Source organism: Schistocerca piceifrons, chromosome 2, assembly GCF_021461385.2.
Source record: "Schistocerca piceifrons isolate TAMUIC-IGC-003096 chromosome 2, iqSchPice1.1, whole genome shotgun sequence".
Taxonomy (NCBI): domain Eukaryota; kingdom Metazoa; phylum Arthropoda; class Insecta; order Orthoptera; family Acrididae; genus Schistocerca; species Schistocerca piceifrons.
The window spans coordinates 76,275,873-76,293,225 of NC_060139.1; the positions used below are offsets into that span (position 1 = coordinate 76,275,873).

The following is a 17,353-nucleotide window of genomic DNA, read 5'->3' on the forward strand; positions in this document are numbered from 1 at the left end:
AAGCGAAAGGGTGCTGTTTAATGCCTTCTAAATATTGTTTGATGTGTTTGTATGTATTTCCTTTAGCAGGTGAATGTAGTTATTTCTGAATGTTGCATACGTGTTCGAAGGACCATTGCATCGAAGTTCGGAGTAACACAGTCACTGCAATATATCGTACTTATTCTCCGCCACCGCGCAAGCGAGTTCCAAGTAAAATGCCTCCCGTTTACGGGAATATACGAGGGTCATTCAGTAAGTAAAGAGACAAATTGGTCTGGATAAAAAAACGTTTATTTGTACCAAACAATACTTTTTCTACTTTTCAGCATAATCCCCTTGAACATTTATGAATTTGTTCCAACGGGCTACAAACTTTTTTACTCTATCTTGATGTCTGAACCAATTTCCTACAAACTTTTTCACGTCCTCGTTGCCCTGGAACCTCTTCCCTCGTAATGCCCCTTTCAGTGCGCCAGTCGAATGGAAATCACTAGGTGCTAAATCAGGACTGTAAGGAGGATGATGCAGTACTTCCGAGCTCATTTTATCGATGGTTTCACGGGTTAGTTGAGAAATATGAGGACGTGCGTTGTCTTGCTGGAGAATCACACCTCTCCTCTGAGATCCAAGACGCCTTTCTCTCATGTCTGGCTTCACCTCCTTTAAGAGCAAATACGAGTAGTATTGGCTGTTCACTGTATGCTGCTCTTCGAGATAATCACAAAAAACTGGACCTTCAGCATCCCAAAACACGGTCAACATGACTTTTCCTGCTGATGCTTGGGTTTTGAATTTTTTCTTGACAGGTGAGTTGGTGAGATTCCACTCCATGCTTTGTCTTTTTGATTCTGGCTCGTAAGAGTGAACCCAAGTTCCATCACAAGTTAAAAATTTGTTCAGGAAGTGCTCACCTTCTCTTTCATAACGTTCCTTTAGCTCTGTGCACACTCTCAATGTTGTTTTCTCGGGTAGCCGCGTCAACTCCTTTGGGACCCATCTTGCACATGTTTTGTGGTACTTCAACTTGTTACAGATAATGTTTTTAACTGTACCAGTACTAACTTGAACCTTATCAACTATCATTTCCACAGTCACACGGCGGTCGGCACGAATAATGTCATCAGTTCGACTTTCAACTGAAGGAGTTGAAACTGCAACTGGTCGGCCAGAACGGTGTTCGTCAGTCACTGAGTCACGACCATTTTTGAACTGCTCTATCTGCTTGTAAAAATTTGCACAATTCATACAACCTTACCATAAACTTTAGAGCTTTTACACTATATATTCACTGGTTTCACGCCTTCAGCAAGCAAAAAACGAATAACAGAACGTCATTCACCTAATGTGGACGTTTCAAGCAGACTCGCCATCTTGAAATGTATTTTTGATGTTATAAACAAAACAATGTTGATACATCATCTGATCAGGGCTCATCACAGTGATGCCAACTTAAAGCCATAAAAGTACCAAACTTGCCCTACTAACAGTTTTTTCCCCAGACCACTTCGTCTCTTTAATTATTGATTGACCCTTGTACACAACTAGCTTAGCGCTCGCTGCTTCCCTCGCGTAGACTGTATGACCTGTAGAGACTTTTTGTTTTGCTTTTATTTAATCGAATTTTTATGTTGTTCACGAATTACAAAACCTTCTAAGTTTTTCACACTAATTAAGGCCGTGTAAGCATGGTCTTTTCCGAATGTACTTCCGTTAGCAGGAGTCTAAGGTTTTTCTTAATCATGGTTGAAATGGTTCAAATGGCTCTGAGCTCTATGGGACTTAACTTCTGAGGTCATCAGTCCCCTAGAACTTGGAACTACTTAAACCTAACTCACCTAAGGACATCACACACATCCAAGCCCGAGGCAGGATTCGAACCTGCGACCGTAGCGATAGCGCGGTTACAGGCTGTAGCGCCTAGACCCGCTCGGCCACCCCGGCCTGCTCTTAATCATGCCTTTTGCTTTCTTGAGGAGGTACTTCCATAGCAACTTTCATCTCCTAACAAATATTTCTTTACATCTAACCGACAAGTGACCTACCAATTTTCATAAGTTTAGCTTTAAAAGTTTTTTACTGTAACGAAATACTTTCTTAAAAAAGTTTCGTCCCCTATTGCATTCCCTTAGGCATTGAATTTCCAGGAACACTGATATATTTTAATTTCTAACGGAGAAGTCGAATACCAATTGTCATATATGCAGCCCTAAAATCCTTTAGTTCTTTAGTAATTGTTTATTTTCAAAAATCTTTCACCCATTATTTTACTCCCTTAATGACTGAATTTCCAATAATACTGAAATACGCATTTTTTATTTTGTGACTGAGAAACCAAATACCAGTTTTCGTAGATCTAGCTTCAAAATTCCCTTAATAGCGACATACTTTCAAAGAGCCTTTCATCCCCTATCTCACCCCCTTAGTAGTGGAATTTCACACAGTCCTTTCTTAAACGCCGGCCGTAGTGGCCGAGCGGTTCTAGGCGCTTCAGTCTGGAACCGCGCTACAGCTACGGTCGCAGGTCGAATCGTGCCTCGGGCATGGATGTGTGTGTCGTCCTTAGGTTAGTTAGGTTTAAGTAGTTCTAAGTTCTAGGCGACTGGTGACCTCAGATGTTAAGTCCCATAGTGCTCAGAGCCATTTGAACCATTTTGAACCTTCTTAAACGATGCCTGCAATTTAAGACCCACATCCTCTCCAAACCTCAAGTTTGTATCCTTAGTGGTTTGGGCTGGGCGGTGATGAGTCCGTGAATCAGTATGACCCTATTTCACATCCTTAGGGATTGAATTTCCAAAAACAGTGACATGCGTGTGTTTTATTTCCAACAGAGAAGCCAAATTTCAATTTTCATGTATTTAGCTTAAAAATGCTTTCACAATAAAATATTTTCATAAAAAAGATCTAGTTCCCTATTTCACGTCCTTATGGGCTCAATTTCCGAATTCAGTGAAACATAAATTTTGTAATTTGTAACCGAGGAGTCAGAAACTAATGTTCATAGGTGTAACTGTAAAAACAATTTAGTAGTTCTTTAATAATATATTTTCAAAAAAAGCTTTCACACACTATTTCACCCCCCATAAATTTGAATTTCCAAAAATGCTGAAACATGTATTTCTTTATTTCTGTCTGAGAAACCAAATACAAATTTTCATTGATCTAGTTTCAAAATTGCCTTAATAGTGACATTTTTTTAAAAAAAACCTATATCGTCTATTTCACCTCCTTAGGGATGAAATTTCAAAAAAATCCCTTCTTAAACGACGCCTACATTGTAAGATACACAGGTTCTCAAAATTTCAAGTATCTATCCCTGGCGGTTTGGGCTGAGCGATGTTGAGTCAGTAAGTCAACAGTCAGGACATTGGATTTTGTATGTACAAGATGGCTGTAGGAGCACAGGCTGTAGACATGAAGCTCACGTAATATGGAAGTTTGGGTCTAGCCGTGTGTTGCACTCGCATAGCCTAATGCTGCTGGCACTGTAGCTCAGCGTGTTCGATCATGGGGCGTTAGCTGTCCTCTGTAATAAAAAAATGAGTGAATCAATCAACGATGAACTTGAACGCATGTCATGGGACGTCCGCCCCGAACAAATGCCACGAACAATAACGAAGAAAATGAGCTCAACGAAAGAAAAAGAAAATGGTAAGGCGGCTGCTCGCAAAAGCGGCAAAACCGGGTTCGAGTCTCGGTCGTGCACAAATTTCCATTGTTGTCATTCTATTATACAGCTGATGGTTGCCCGTATTCGCAACTCCGAATACATTTCATGTATCTACGGATTTTGTTTTCCGCAGAGATAAACCCAATTACCACTGAAACTTCCTGGCAAATTAAAACTGTGTGCCGGACCGAGACTCGAACTCGAGACCTTTGCCTTTCGCGGGCAAGTGCTCTACCATCTGAGCTACCAAAGCACGACTCACGCCCCTTCCTCACAGCTTTACTTCTGCCAGTACCTCGTCTCCTACCTTCCAAACTTTATAGAAGCTCTCCTGCGAACCTTGCAAAACTAGCACTCCTGAAAGAAAGGATATCGCGGAGACATGGCTTAGCCACAGCCTGGGGGATGTTTCCCTAATAACCATTGTCTGTGCCTACAATGTGTCGCTACATTTCAATTTTTCGTGGAAAGTGTAGTCCCTCACAACCTCACTTCACGTGGTAAACTGCTCAGCAGACAGCTCTCACAACAAGTTTGGCGCTGATGTGTAAACCATATGAAACGTCCCCTTAGGAAAATTTATGAATTACTGTGCTGATAAACCTCTTACGTTATTTGATTTTCAAACAGCTGAGCAGAACTAAACGTACTCAGACATTTCTCTCTTTACTTATTCTGATCAACACTAAACTGACACAATATTTTTAGCGCAACGCAACCTGACTTTCAAAAATCCCTACAAAAGAATGGCTCTGACTAACAGTAACCTATACCTTTCATGAATCACTTACCTCACAAAAATCTTCGTTACTCGAACTACTGCTCTACAGCGACCACCACTACTGCCAGGTAAATAAAAGATTCTAACTACTGAAGGCACTAACTACTGATAGGCATAGTTAGCAAATGAAAGATTGTGATAGAGAACAACAATGTATTTACCTTAATAATGTTCAAAAGTCATCATATATATCAGTTCATGATATCCAGTATTACAAATTTACTCTTTCAGATGGACACACGTCCAGTTCGTCCGCTCTCAAAATTATACCATCTCTCTCCCCACATCCACCACTGCTGCCGGCTCACCTCCAACTGCCCAACGCAACGCTGTTCAAATGCAACTGCCCAACACTACAATAGCGACTATTCCTTCAATGCCAACCAGCCACAGACTTCACACAGCACAGTCAGTGATTTTCATATAGAGCGCTACGTGGCATTACCAACATAAAAACCTAAACAGCCTACTTACAACCAAAACGACAAATCGTCATTGGCGAGACTTATACAAGGATAAAACCCTAGAGGCGGTGCACCAAACTCACCTGTCACGAGTAGTCAATTCAAACAAAAATGTCACTTGTGTAATAGGGGCTTAAGGCGCCACATAGTCCTAGTGTCCTCCAGTACATAACATCGGTCTTCGAAACTTTATGCTCTGTTTCTCCTACAAGTCGATCTTCAGTTTTTCTCATTTGGGATAGTGGACTTTGCCCTAGTATTGTCAAACTGGCTGAACACTCACATAAAGAGGTAATAGGATTGTATTACAAGTCTGAATGTTTTCTGTGCTCTTGCTGAAAATGATGAGTGCTGTAGCAACCTTGCGCGGCTTCGTTTGCATTTTCATCCACTAAATCCTTGAAAACAGCCAAGTAGCCTCACTTGTGTATCGTGAATCTTGCCTAACGATCTTTGCCACAATAATATGTTGATGCAACATATCTCCTTCGCCGAAATTCATAGCGAAGCTAGCATAATAATGAAACCAAAGGTAAATAATACTCTACAGTGCTTTTCGTACTAACTGATGAACAAATTCTGATCTATCTTCATAGTTTTAGTTTATTTCTGCTTGTATTTCAGTAAATTAATTTGTCATTGACTCTTCGAGATGTAAAGTCCCATTGAAACTCATGCTTCTCTTAACAATCTGAAGGAATGGTCTCCTTAAAGAATAGTTCAAGTATTCACATTGTTTATGGAAAGTACAATTTATGTAAACCAGGATGCCCAGAAGCACATTCGAATGAAATTTCAGCCGAATATGATAACAGTGTCTCAAGCACTGCGAAATATCTTTCGGTTCTATCGCATCATTTTCGTTACTTTCAGCTGAATGAGAGTTGTCTGAATTCAGTGTTTATTACAGAAATGCACATACGAGAAATGGATCGAAAACACTCAGGAGAAGCTATCCAGTGTATAGGATTATCAACATAGGGTCACTAATACACCTATGGATAGATCGTGTTGAACAACGATACAATAACCTTGTATAGCCTTTTCTAGCTGGTTAAATAACAGTCAATGTTTCTCAGATCATCTGGACATATAATGTAATAATAGGAGTAGTAATAGTAATAGTAGTAGTAGCAGTTTTATTAATCGGTAGATCATTTTTACAAGGGTACTGGACATGAATTTGTGTGTCGCTACAAATTTGTAGTTTCCCAATTCCACATTCACAAAAATACCTTGTTGAAATTCATTTAACGTCACCAAATTTTTGCATTTACGACATTCTGCCCTGAGTACAATGTTTATTAATCAAATACAGTGGTCAAGACAATAGACTACTCATCCAGCAAGTAAAATACCTTGACACACGGTCAACACAGTCGCACTCAATACGTCGTTTCAATTGCCTCACAGTGCGTCACTTCATTGCCTTCATTTTTCCTCTATCACCACCCTATAAGCCACAGTGTTTGTCCCCAGTATTTGTAAAGGTATACATTTTCCATTCTCCATTCGTATACTGAACTTAGTAAAACGAATACATACATCATCGGTAAGTTAATATATGTGGATTGTATTTGCCGAATATTATTCTTCTAGTTTTCCGTGTAACTTAACCTAATTCTCAGTATGGAAAGCATGTTTAGATAGAAATGTATTCGTACTGTTTATCAACTTCCTCAGTGCATTCTTATAATTTGTGTTCCTTTATTTTTGCAGACCGACGAAAACATGGCAGAGGAAGTGAACGTCGCCCTGCATAACATATCTCAGGCAAATAATGTCTTTACTTTCGACATGTACAAGGTTGGTATCCAGGCAGTCCACTACACGACAGTATGGAGTCGTGCATTTTACTCTTTTGGAAAAGCTGATTTAGGTATAAGATCTACTGTGTGCGTTACCATTTTTGTACCAGCAATAGCCAAATGAAAATATCTTATCACGTACATAACAAAAAGACGTGAAGAACTGATAAAAGTGCAGTTCCCTATCCAAACCATCAAGCATAAGAAACCATAGGGCTTTTTATAGGGGAATTTCAAATTTTCGTGCTTTTCAGCATATTAGAATGTAACTAGTGCTGTTTGAAAGACAGGCGAAATTTTTTCGTTTATTCAACAGGTAAGTCGTATTAAGTGTGATCCTTGACAGTTTTCAAAAATTATTTCATTATATTTGTTTCACCAAACGCTGCCATAGTTACCAGTTAACTGGATATTCTTTCACGTTATAATGTCACCTGACGTACACTAAAACAAATATTAGCAGATTACTGTTTATGAGTTTCATAAAAAAAGGTGACGAAGAAATTGAAGAAATGTATGATGAGATAAAAGAAATTATTCAGGTAGTGAGGGGAGACGAAAATTTAATAGTCATGGGTGACTGGAATTCGACAGTAGGAAAAGGGGGAGAAGGAAACATAGTAGGTGAATATGGACTGGGGCTAAGAAATGAAAGAGGAAGCCGTCTGGTAGAATTTTGCACAGAGCATAACTTAATCATAGCTAACACTTGGTTCAAGAATCATAAAAGAAGGTTGTATACATGGAAGAATCCTGGAGATACTAAAAGGTATCAGATAGATAATGATATATAATGGTAAGACAGAGATTTAGGAACCAGGTTTTAAATTGTAGGACATTTCCAGGGGCAGATGTGGACTCTGACCACAATCTATTGGTTATGAACTGTAGATTAAAACTGAAGAAATTGCAAAAAGTTGGGAATTTAAGGAGATGGGACCTGGATAAACTGAGTAAACCAGAGGTTGCACAGAGTTTCAGGGAGAGCATAAGGGAACAATTGACAGGAATGAGGGGAAAGAAATACGTAGAAGACGAATGGGTAGCTCTAAGGGATGAAGTAGTGAAGGCAGCAGAGGATCAAGTAGGTAAAAAGACGAGGGCTAGTAGAAATCCTTGGGTAACAGAAGAAATATTGAGTTTAATTGATGAAAGGAGAAAATATAAAAATGCAGTAAATGAAGCAGGCAAGAAGGAATACAAACGTCTAAAAAATGAGATCGACATGAGGTGCAAAACGGCTAAGCAGGCATGGCTAGAGGACAAATGTAAGGATGTAGAGGCTTATCTCACTAGGGGTAGGATAGATACAGCCTACAGGAAAATTAAAGAGGCCTTTGGAGAAAAGAGAGCCACTTGTATGAATATCAAGAGCTCAGATGGAAACCCAGTTCTAAGCAAAGAGGGAAAAGCAGAAAGGTGGAAGGAGTATATAGAGGGTCTATACAATGGCGATGTATTTGAGGAGGACAATATTACGGAAATGGAAAAGGATGTAGATGAAGAGGAAATGGGAGATACGATTCTGCGTGAAGAGTTTGACAGAGCACTGAAAGACCAGAGTCGAAACAAGGCACGGGAGTAGACAACATTCCATTAGAACTACTGATAGCCTTGGGAGAGCCAGTCCTGACAAAACTCTACCATCTGGTGAGCAAAATGTATGAGACAGGCGAAATACCCTCAGACTTCAAGAAGAATATAATAATTACAATCCCAAAGAAAGCAGGTGTTGACAGATGTGAAAATTACAGAACTATCAGTTTAATAAGTCACAGCTGCAAAATACTAACACGAATTCTTTACAGACGATTGGAAAAACTGGTTGAAGCAGACCTCGGGGAAGATCAGTTTGGATTCCGTAGAAATGTTGGAACACGTGAGGCAATACTGACCATACGACTTATCTTAGAAGAAAGATTAGGAAAAGGCAAACCTACGTTTCTAGCATTTGTAGACTTAGAGAAAGCTTTTGACAATGTTGACTGGAATAGTCTCTTTCAAATTCTGAAGGTGGTAGGCGTAAAATACAGGGAGCGAAAGGCTATTTACAATTTGTACAGAAACCAGATGGCAGTTATAATAGTCGAGGGGCATGAAAGGGAAGCAGCGGTTGGGAAGGGAGTGAGACAGGGTTGTAGCCTATCCCCGATGTTATTCAATTTGTATATTGAGCAAGTAGTAAAGGAAACAAAAGAAAAATTCTGAGTAGGTATTTAAATCCATGGAGAAGAAATAAAAACGTTGAGGTTTGCCGATGACATTGTAATTCTGTCAGAGACAGCAAAGGACTTGGAAGAGCAGTTGAACGGAATGGATAGTGTCTTGAAAGGAGGATATAAGATGAACATCAACAAAAGCAAAACGAGGATAATGGAATGTAGTCGAATTAAGTCGGGTGATGCTGAGGGAATTAGATTAGGAAATGAGACAATTAAAGTAGTAAAGGAGTTTTGCTATTTGGGGAGCAAGATAACTGATGATGGTCGAAGTAGAGAGGATATAAAATGTAGACTGTCAATGGCATGGAAAGCGTTTCTGAAGAAGCGAAATTTGTTAATATCGAGTATAGATTTAAGTGTCAGGAAGTCGTTTCTGAAAGTGTAGCCATGTATGGAAGTGAAACTTGAACGATAAATAATTTAGTCAAAAAGAGAATAGAAGCTTTCGAAATGTGGTGCTACAGAAGAATGTTGAAGAGTAGGTGAGTAGATCACGTAACTAATGAGGAGATATTGAATAGGATTGGGGAGAAGAGGAGTTTGTGGCACAACTTGACAAGAAGAATGGACCGGTCGGTAGGGCATGTTATGAGGCATCACGGGATCACCAATTTAGCATTGGAGGGCAGCGTGGAGGGTAAAAATCGTAGAGGGAGACCAAGAGATGAATACACTAAGCAGATTGAGAAGGATGTAGGTTGCAGTAGGTACTGGGAAATGAAGGAGCTTGTACAGGATAGATTAGCATGGAGAGCTGCATCAAACCAGTCTCAGGACTGAAGACCACAACAACAACAACAACAAAAGATTTAATGTCATTCTTTCAAAGCCAGTTCTTCTCCACCACTTAAGCAAAGGCGTAACATCTATAATAAGTACCTACGTAGTGCTGGTAGAAAATTATAAAGCGGCGCCCACGTAATCTATTCTGCGAAACTGCGTGGAAGACATTTACGGTGCTGCAAAATTACGTTGTGGGCGCGTGTAAGCTATTAAGGCCGCGCAGTTTTCAGAAGGAACTATAATACATCATTATCTGCGAAAAGTGGTGAACGCCCATAAATAATATGGGTCTGCTTCCTCTTGGACCAGCTACAGCCGCGGAGACCTGCTATTAACTGTCATTAACTGCAAGAAAGCCCGAGTCGTATTACATGCGAAGATCAGAGTCGCTCGCCCGAAAGTTAAATTTCGCTGGCTGGGCTACGAAATGGGAAACGAATGATTGATGGTCTAACCATTCACGTGATGTGAGTTTGGTAAGTCATCAAATAGCGTTCTGCGTCTGAGTCCGCGAAGGAAAATGCAATATTTTAGCGCTGTACCATCTCGTTCCATAGTAGAAGCCACTTCACGTGTACCGAAATCTGAAACATACCAACCATCTGAATCGCACTGCTATTAGCTGAACGTTTCATCATAGCATCCGGACCGTGTGACGCGTTTAGCTGACCTTTACAGTACAGTCAGTCAAACAGAACGTTCGGCAAAAACAGACATAATGTATTATGGGATAACAGCAATCAGTGATTTTATAATGTTACTTAAAATCCATCTTGATTGTAATTTTTTTTTTATTATTCATATGATCGTATTCGGTTCATTCAGAACCATCTTCAGATCTGATATTACAGTTACAGAAGTAACCAGTCCAAATCCAGCAACTTTCACATGCTACGTCACATAAAAATTTTTATGTGGCGTAGCATGTGAAAGTTGCTGGATTTGGACTGGTTACTTCTGTAACTGTAATATCAGATCTGAAGATGGTTCTGAATGAACCGAAACCGGTCATATGAATAAAAAAATTAAAATAAAAAAATAAAAAAATTTGCTATCAAGACGGATTTTAAGTAACATTATAGAACGTTCGGCATCCATATCTCATTTCTCGGAAGTTTTGTGCGACTTCAGGCGTAGCGCCCTACCGATTCTGCAAGACCTACGACAAACGCAGTTAGAGATGTTAATAGTCTCTAGTCCTTTGGCCTTTAAACCATTTAAAAGTACCGTGACAGTTTCTCGTAAAAGGTGAGGTCACTGAACGTCGCTGTTTTTTCGAAACAGATAACTGTATCCCCACTGCATGTGTGCATACGTCAATATGGCTCTGCCAACGACTGAAATGTACTTATATACACACTGGCTCCTTTAGGAACACTTTAGAGCTAGTGCTCTATTGCAGTTCATCTAAACATTCCTGTGACCCGTAAATGACATGTAATTGCTTCTGAGACACAAGTGAGACAGCGGATGTGTTTGTGCCCTGCTGGATAGAATCCCTTATTTCAGGGTTATCCTCCGTCAACGAACTGGGAGCTTTCCATACGGGCTTCTTACCACTCATGTACTTTGTTTCCCATAATATTGGTGTGGATTCGATGCCACCTGGCGGCAGCTTTGCAAGAGTGAGTACAAACGAAGCTCCTACAGGGAGAGAGCGAAATTGTACTTCTCCGTGTTGCTGGTTATCCCACCTGTCCTTTTCCTCTAAAGCCGCAGCGCCAAACTAGATCCTGCGCTTCTGTGGCAGGGACTGAAAAATATGGTCCTACCATTACCCGAGCGATGTCTGCGGAAGTTGTTGGAAAAAATTCATGCCTAGAGACACCTGTTTCTTGTGAATACGTTCACCTAAAGTTTTCTGAATGGTTTTCACGTCTTCGTGGATCTTATGGACGAGAAACTTCTTCTGTGGCCTGTTGTTGCCTTTACTTCGTGATTTCGTCATTGCTACGTGAAAGGCTGTGGGGTTCTCTGCATATGGTCGCTATATGTGCCAATGCCGAACCCACGCCAGCCCCCAAGTGAACATCAACGATCGTCCGTGTAGCGTGGAACAGACAGCAGTTTGTGAGGTATGGTTGGTTGGTTGTTTGGGCAAGGAGACCAGACTGCGTGGTCATCGGTCTCATCGGTTTAGGGAAGGATGTGAAAGGAAGTCGGCCGTGCCCTTTCAGAGGAACCATCCCGGCATTTGCCTGGAGTGATTTAGGGAAATCACGGAAAACCTAAATCAGGATGGCCGGACGCGGGATTGAACCGTCGTCCTCCCGAATGCGAGTCCAGTGTCTAACCACTGCGCCACCTCGCTCGGTTGTGAGGTATGCTTCAGCAGCATACTATGCCACGATTCTAACGTTATGAAATCAGTGCAGAACGCTCTGTTCAGAAATATCCAGTTAGCTGTACAGTGTCAAGTTTCTTCGCATTGAGCAACGACTGAGAAGCCAGGGGAGCATAGAAACAGTTCTGTGAGAGACGTATTTAAGTGCTGAGGTGCTCACGATATTCGGTAGTTACGAAACATAATAATCCTGACATTACGAGAGAATGAGTGAATGTACCCGCGGCACAGGTGGACATAGGATCCGAAGAACAACTTGTGTGTTCTTCTACAAAGAATACAAGTCGTGGAAGAGAGAGATGAGAATGGTTAGAGTGTCTGGGTGGAATGCTTGTTGAGGTGCTAAATTAGGGAAGTTGATTGTTGCGAGAGACGGAATATGCATTTTTATGTCAACAGCGTAGATATTGGTTACTACGGGTTAGTAGAAACAAGTGTGGCGTGATAGGAATCGTTCCCACTCATGGCCACCATTTTGGGACTACGCCAATGATATCATACCCTCCGTGGAAACTACATCCGATCAACATGGGGAAGTTTATGGTCCATCAGCTGTCTTGCTGCATTTTCTGAAGTTTTCTAGCGCCTGCACACAGACTGGAGTTCTTTGATTGTGAAACCAACCACGTAATGAAACGTTTCGGATACTTTGGAGGCATCCAAGCTTGCAGCGCTTTGTGTGTCTGCGAGGCCTCTCTATGCAGTAATGGGACAAGTGTTGGTCTTTCTACCATACCTGGTAGCCTTGTCGTCTATCTGTAGCAGCACGTGCAGTTGCTTACTTTCTCTTGCAGGGATTACTTATATCAGTTCAGGTGAAAATTAATTCTAAAAGGCAGGCAGAATTGTAGAAAACTATTAAGTAGTAATGTTTGTAAGTCAGATGGCCTCCTTCAACTTCCATGGAAAACTGAACGATCCTTGATTACATTGAATTCAGTGCAATCAGCTCGATTATCTATTAAAATAGTGTGTTACAGCGAAACCTATACGAAACGTCTGTTGTATACAGAACTTGCTTGAACTTAAAAATAGCTTTCACATCTCAATCTAAGGAATACAAGTACAAAATATTCCTTGGACTGAAGTTAACGATTCGGGTGCAACAGCGGTTTGGTTCTAGGAATGTCTCAGCCTCCTTTCATCTTCAATTAACAGCTTTAAGCCATTTTAAAAAGAATTTTTCTATGCACTCTCAACTAAATAACGGGTGGTAGCATGTGTAACTTGAAAAGTAATGGATTTTTGTTTTAGAATATGTAATTCCATTCGTGAAATAAAAATTCGGAACTTTATGAAAACAAACAGATGGCGAACATTAACGACCAAGGTTGTCACAGTCTATCACGTTGAATGTATTATCTGGTACATAATAATTTCGATGATATTATAAGAACGTGTCAATCAGATATATTAATTACATAAACTTCTTATTTACGAAGCACTTAGAAACAATTACTTTGATTGCAAATAGTTTTCTGATTCAGCGTTTCAGATGCTCTTACTTACCATTACTGTATATTAATTATGTAGAAAAGTTACATAATTTTCTGTCCTCATTACAATTAGACCATCAGAATGCTTTGTTGTTGCTCGCTATCGATGGTGATGGCATAATTCATTCATTCCATTCTAATTCTAACGATCTCTACGAAGATATTTAGGTTTCACAGCCTTAATTTCTCTTAGCAGATAAATGTTATTATATTAGTGCAGAGCATGAACTACAAACGAAATATACTACTGTATCTAAAAACTGTCTGAAGAAGAATAAATTGTGACACAAGTATTCATTTTCAGATTTTGGCGGCGGAGCCTGGAAACTTGTTCTTCTCTCCTATCAGTATACAGGTAATACTCGCGCTCACATTCCTTGGAGCCAAAGCCAATACGGCCAAACAGATTGCCAGAGGACTGCGTCTACCTGAGGACACAACTGTCGTTGAAGATGGTGTTGGGGCTATAATGAACAGATTACAGGTGAGTAAAGGTTGTGTAAGGGACCAAGGCACGTAGAAGGGATTCCTCATTCGTTAATATCAAAAGAACAGAAATCATTTCGTTTCTACATCTACATCTACATCTACTGCGCAAGCTACCTGACGGTGTGTGGCGGAGGGTACTTTGAGTACCTCTATCGGTTCTCCCTTCTATTCCAGTCTCGTATTGTTCGTATAAAGAAAGATTGTGTGTATGCCTCTGTGTGGGCTCTAATCTCTCTGGCTTTATCCTCATGGTCTCTTCGCGAGATATAAGTAGGAGGGAGCAATATACTGCTTGACTCCTCGGTGAAAGTATGTTCTCGAAACTTCAACAAAGTAGTTTGTAGTCGGATTCTTGATACACGTTTAACGATATTATCTCTGTAAATTTGATTTCAGTGATAGCCAGTGAGACAACTTGCTTAGTATGGTAGAGGCAAAACTTATAAATTTTCGTACCTAGGGCGACAACAAGTGCGTGCTTGCATTTTCTTTCCGGTGTTCAACGGCTTTTTTGAATATCACATACTGACCTTAGAATCTGCCTTAGAGTCTGTTTTATTGAGCATTTTTCATTAACTGTCGTCGAATCACAGCTTTCGTAGGCCTTCGTGTATACAGGTATGCAACTCCGGCTTCCAGGATCTGGCGAGTAGACATGTTACCGGCATCACTGCCTTAGCCAGTGTCTGTTCAGGCAAGGGACCCACACACACTGGTGTCCAAAATTAAAGCAACAAACAGTAAATTTGCAATTTTGCCTTTTTTGGCCACAAAACAGTTTAAACAGGTGATAACAAAGTAGAAACAGTGTAAAGAATACAGAACGTAAACAACTGCAACATGCATAACAGTAGACGGAAATGTTCTTCGTGTTTTCCATCTTAACAGATTTACACACACATTTCGACAACTGAGGTGTGACCACCTCTGGTAACAATACAGGCCTTGACATATTGTAACCTCCCCACAAAATAATTCACGTGTATCATTTAGTGTAACCTCAAAACAGAAAAATTACTAAACCTCTCAACAGTAAAAATTATAATTATGTTGTTCACATTCAGTGTAACGTCCCAACAAAATAATTTCCGTAAGCTGGTAATAATACAATGTAACTAACCTCTCAATTAAATTGTCACTCACTTATAACTTTTCAATAACTGATTGTGAATTTAAACTGGTTAATTTTGGACGTCAGCAGTGCTGCGTCATGGCCCTGAAAGATCATTCTGAATAAAAAAAGAGAAAAATTCTTACCTCAATGAAGTCGCCGGATAACGCATATACATCTGCTCTTACAATAAAATTTTCTGGCACAGCCCTGTGCAATGCTGGCCAATAGATTTGTCATTTATGAAAGGAAACAACTGATTTGTCTTTTGTAATAATCGGGATGATCATGGATTGGAGAAATTAGTAAATTCTTTAAATTGAAATGAGTGGTTGTTAAATGTTACTTTTTATGAGAAAGATTATTATTAGGACATTTTTAAAACATTTACATGGTACTTGAAATAACAGTACTGCATATGCGCGAGGCTGCTTTTTACCTTATACAATAATACTCAGGCTCCGGCATCGCTGCACCGCGACCGGCCCAGCCAACACGATACACCAGACCAGACCAGAGCAGACTGCAGACTAGCAACAACTTACTGCTACAGCTACACAGTTGCTACTGCAGTCAACACTGCTCTCTGGCCAGAGATTCTCTTACACCTTGCATATCGCAGGCAGCGCATGAGCAATACATCGAAATTACATCTGCTCGGACCTCTTACAATATGTGTGTGAATTCCTAAGGAGCCAAACTGATGGAGTAATCGGTCCCTAGACTTATACACTACTTAAAATAACCTATGCTAAGAACAACACACACACCCATGCCCGAGGGAGGACTCGAACCTCCGGCGGGAGGGGCCGCGCAGTCCGTGACATGGCGCCTCAAACCACGCGGCCACTCCGCGCGGCACAGGCCTGACAACGGCAAATCATACAGTGAGTGAACAACGTCATCAATTTCATGTTGAGGCAATAATGTCCATTCTTCCTGCGGAGCTCCTCGTAAGTCTTGGTGGATGCTGACGCGATGCAACCCGTCTCCCTAGTGCATCTCAGACAAGCGCTATGGGATTCGAATCGCAGAGCGAACAGCCCACGCTATGCGTCCAGCATCTTCCGTTTCCAAGAAAACGTCAACCACTCGTGCTTTATGAGGTTGGGCATTATCGTCCATCATCACGACATCTGGACGCACAGCACTTCACAACAACCGTACGTGAGGTCACAAGACCTCGTCACAATACCAGGCGCCACTTAATTCTTTCCAATTCACCCGTACGATTTTATGAAGAGATGTTCGAGTGATCAACATAATCCCTGCCCAAACCGTTAGCGATCCTCCTCGATATCGGTCTCTTTCCACAATGTTCGGATCTCGAAATCGTGTACCACATTGCCTTCAGGTGCGAATCCGTCGAGAATCACTCTCCAGACCAAATCGGGACTCATCTGTGAAAAGAACATTGGCCCACTATTCGACTGTCCAGGTGGGATATTGACGAGTCACCTAACGTTACCGCTGGATATATTTCGTAAATCACATCAAATACTGACGAACCGATTCCACAGACCGAACGTGAGGAGAGGGGCTAGTGTAATTGTTTAATACAAACCATACAAAAATGCACGGAAGTATGTTTTTTAACACAAACCTACGTTTTTTTAAATGGAACCCCGTTAGTTTTGTTAGCACATCTGAACATGTAAACAAATACGTAATCAGTACCATTTGTTGCATTGTAAAATGTTAATTACATCCGGAGATATTGTAACCTAAAGTTGACGCTTGAAACCTCCGACGTTCAGTTGCGTGTTGTAACAAACACGGGCCACGGTCGGCGAGCCCTCCTGATCTTACACCTCTCGACTTCTTTCTGTGGGGTACGTTAAAGGAGAATGTGTACCGTGATATGCCTACAACCCCAGAGGATATGAAACAACGTAGTGTGGCAGCCTGCGGCGACAGTACACCAAATGTACTGCGGCGTGTACGACATTCATTACGCCAGAGATTGCAATTGTGTGCAGCAAATGATGGCCACCACATTGAACATCTATTGGCCTGATATTTCGGGACACACTCTATTCCACTCCGTAATTGAAAACGGAAACCACGTGTGTACGTGTACCTCACCCCTCATGATAATGTACATGTGCGTCAGTGAAAAATACCAATAAAAAGGTGTTAGCATGTGCACGTAATGTGCTCTTCCAGTCTCTTCTGTACCTAAGGACCATCACCGTTCCCTTTC

General features: G+C 40.9%; 1 protein-coding gene across 6 annotated transcripts in view; it reads left to right on the forward strand.

Annotated features, from left to right (window-relative positions):
• The window catches only part of LOC124776206 (leukocyte elastase inhibitor-like), a 208,841-nt gene that overhangs the window by 17,569 nt on the left and 173,919 nt on the right, over positions 1 to 17,353 (forward strand). For all 6 annotated transcript variants that reach the window (XM_047251050.1, XM_047251047.1, XM_047251052.1 and 3 more), the window contains exons 2-3: positions 6,617 to 6,703; positions 13,855 to 14,034. In XM_047251050.1, coding sequence (XP_047107006.1) covers positions 6,629 to 6,703; positions 13,855 to 14,034 — 255 coding nt within the window. In that variant the 5' untranslated portion in view covers positions 6,617 to 6,628. The remainder of the gene's footprint in view (positions 1 to 6,616; positions 6,704 to 13,854; positions 14,035 to 17,353) is intronic.